Genomic DNA, 3,027 nt, shown 5'->3' with positions numbered 1-3,027 from the left:
GGATAGATAGATAGATAGATAGATAGATAGATAGATAGATAGATAGATAGATAGATAGATAGATAGATAGATAGATAGATAGATAGATAGATAGATAGATAGATAGATAGATAGATAGATCTGTTTTCGTAGCTGTTCCTGTTAGAAGTTTATTAATTAAAGTGAAGAATGGAAATTGTCTAGCCACCCTAATAAACTCAAGTTCATTGTCCATGGCACTGAGCCATATTGTGCATGTGCATGTGTTTGTGCATGTGTTAAGTTGCTTGAAAGTAAAAGAGAATAAGAATGAAACGAAAGATAAAGACAAACCGAGTCTTTTCAACTGTTTGGCACAGTGAATCCAGTAAAGGTCAAAGGTCCCCATGTGATGACCTCAGCTGGCTGCAGGCCCTTAAGGGGTGGAGAATTGAAAAAAAAAAATCTGAATGAGATGCTGTGAACCTAAAACGAGCATCCGAAGGTGATGAAGGAAGCATATGGTCAAACAAAGCGTTTTCTAATGGAGTATTAAATATCCGCAGACATGCACTTTGGGCCATCCGTACCCAGCTACTAAAAGCCAATAATGCGCAGCACTTCCTCCAGTCTGGGCCCCCTGGGACCTCCGTGATGGATCTGATCAATTACAAGCTCTTTCTGGAGCTGCGTCATTCACCCAAAGACTGCGCGCTCCTCCATTCATGGCAAAGCTCTCAATCTCATGTTTGGGATTTAAAAAAAAAAAGATGCGTAAAAGTAAATAAAAAAAATAAAAAAAGTGGAATAAAGGAAAGAAAGAGGAAACGTGTGAGTTTGTTTGAGCAATATACAAGCCCGAGCCTTTTTCACACTTTTAACAGCAGATAGGTGGAAAACGAGTCAAAGTGGAAGCTGTCTCCTTATACCTGTCAGATTTGGGATATTTCCGGAACGTCTGCCGGGACAGGTCCTGGTGCGTCTGCGGCTCGGCGGAGATGCCCTGCGCCCTGCGGGTCCTCGGCCCAATAAGTTGCGCGCTCGGCAGAACCGACTGGCATTTGTGCAATTTCCTCTTCAGCTCGTGGATCTCGTCCTCCCGGTCCGCGAGCCGCCTCTCCAGGTCCCGTATCCTCTCCTCCTTGAGCAGCAGGATCTTGGCAAAGTCGTCCTCCAGCTCGCTCATTGCTGAACCCCAAAAAAATATTAAAAAAAAAAAAAAAGAGAGAGAGAAAAGAAAAGAAGATTAAACTTCTCCCCCGACAAAAACAAATCGTCACAAACCCGCCCTCGTAGATAGGATCCGCGCAGGATGATGATGCTCCCTTCACTGGCTGCTTGTTTATTTTAAAAAGAAGAAGGAGAGCCGAGGGGAGGCGTGCTGGGGTTAAACCCGGTGATGGAGCAGCTCCTTCCGTCCAGCAAGTCTCCAGGGAGCTGCTGCTGCGTCTTCATTGAGGAAACCAAAGGCAGGCCGTCCAACTTGGCTCAGAGGAGCAACTCCTGCAGTTCACGCGCCTCTCGGGCTGCACACACAGCGCGGGGGAAGCTGCGCGCCGCCGCTGTTTACCATCTGCGTGCGCAAAGCGTCTGGGCGACAAAAGCGCACGCATACCACCTCACTGACCCACCGCGTGACGGGACAGAGGACCCGGCTTCTCTCGTGGGGTGGGCGCACATCAGAGAGGCGAGGGTGCCCCCACCCACCCTGTCGTCCCTCCCCTCTACATGGCCAACCTGCGTGCAGATGTAATGGTTGTTTATTCCCCCAGACTGCACGAGCCGTATGGGCGCATGTGTCCATCCATGTTGGGATCTGCTTAAAGATAACTGTGCGTGTGCAGACGTTCAGTGAGAGGACACCCTCAAGAATAAGCTTAGAAATGTCAATTATAATCAAGTCTTTCTGAGTTTGGAACAAAATGTGAAAATCAGCTGCAGAAGATTCGAAGATTGTCCTTTAAATTCTGCTAGTTAGATATTTTGCTGACAGACAGGCCGATCAGTATACAATGGAGATGACTCTCAGCTACTACCAGACCAAGCTTGAACCCATCCATAAAAGTGGCTGAGTTAGCATCATTTTTGTGGTAGCTAAAGTTGAGCAGCTGTGGCGGCCAGCTTGAACTGGGAGGACTCCAAAAGCTGAAGAGCTGTAGATGTGAATCCAGTAAATACTTCCTATGAGTTTAATTTAAATCTGCCCAGTGGTTAATGAGATATTTTGCTAACAGACAGGTTTGATTATATTGTTATTGCCAAAGTTTTAAACACATATATAAAATGTGCCTCGCTTGGAGTATGCGTTGTGGATGATGCTCAGCTACTACCTCGTCGAACTTTAGCTTAGTATCTGTAAAAAAGTTGTAGCCATTTTTGTAGAGGCTAAGCTTCATTAGACATTCTGCTTACAGACAGACAAACACACACAAAAAAACTATTTTCACCTTCAGCAGTGAACCATAAATATCTGGCTTTTTATAAATCGAACAAAAAGTGAATTCATTTTTAAAATGCGATAGATGCAATCTGCTTACATCCTTTTTTTTTTTTGGTGCTGCGATACTGACCAGGGAACGCTGCAGAAGTTTTCAGACTGCCTATGTGAGTTCCACGTGAATGAACTCATTGAGGAGGAATAAAACGGGAGGGGACTCAGTGGAGAGATGTTTCATTAAAATTCAGAGTTAAAAATAGAGCGAACAGATCTTCACTTTGCCAGAGCGGTTCAACACTTTGCACACTTGTCTGCTGCATGCCTTCCTAACACCTACTTTCTATTTGGAGCGTTTTATTAAACGTCATTTGACGTTCCTCTCCCCTTGTTAACCTTCAGGCCTCCACATGCGTCTCAGCGCTGAAAAGCACCAACGTAACAGTTTATATGCCCTCCTCTGTCGTGTGATCACCCGCTCGAGTCCTGCCTTGCTTGATAATTGCGCGGAGAGTTATCAGGCGTAAATTGCATCAGCTCTCGCCAAGAAGCACGTATGAAACCCTGCCGAGTGGGCCACATGTTTCACAGCAGCAAACAGACAAGGCGAGGAACAGGGTTGTGTGCTATTATTG

The 3,027-nt window shown here is 45.6% G+C and overlaps 1 protein-coding gene across 1 annotated transcript in view; it reads right to left on the bottom strand.

Annotated features, from left to right (window-relative positions):
- Positions 1–1,159, bottom strand: part of LOC119413007 (cGMP-dependent protein kinase 1) — a 130,933-nt gene extending 129,774 nt beyond the window's left edge. The window contains exon 1 of the mRNA XM_037680036.1: positions 888–1,159. Coding sequence (XP_037535964.1) covers positions 888–1,144 — 257 coding nt within the window. The 5' untranslated portion in view covers positions 1,145–1,159. The remainder of the gene's footprint in view (positions 1–887) is intronic.
- Between the last annotated feature and the right edge of the window lie 1,868 nt (positions 1,160–3,027).

Source organism: Nematolebias whitei, chromosome 1 (assembly GCF_014905685.2).
Source record: "Nematolebias whitei isolate Nwh7 chromosome 1, NemWhi1, whole genome shotgun sequence".
NCBI lineage: Eukaryota > Metazoa > Chordata > Actinopteri > Cyprinodontiformes > Rivulidae > Nematolebias > Nematolebias whitei.
This window is presented reverse-complemented; position numbering and strand designations above follow the sequence as displayed.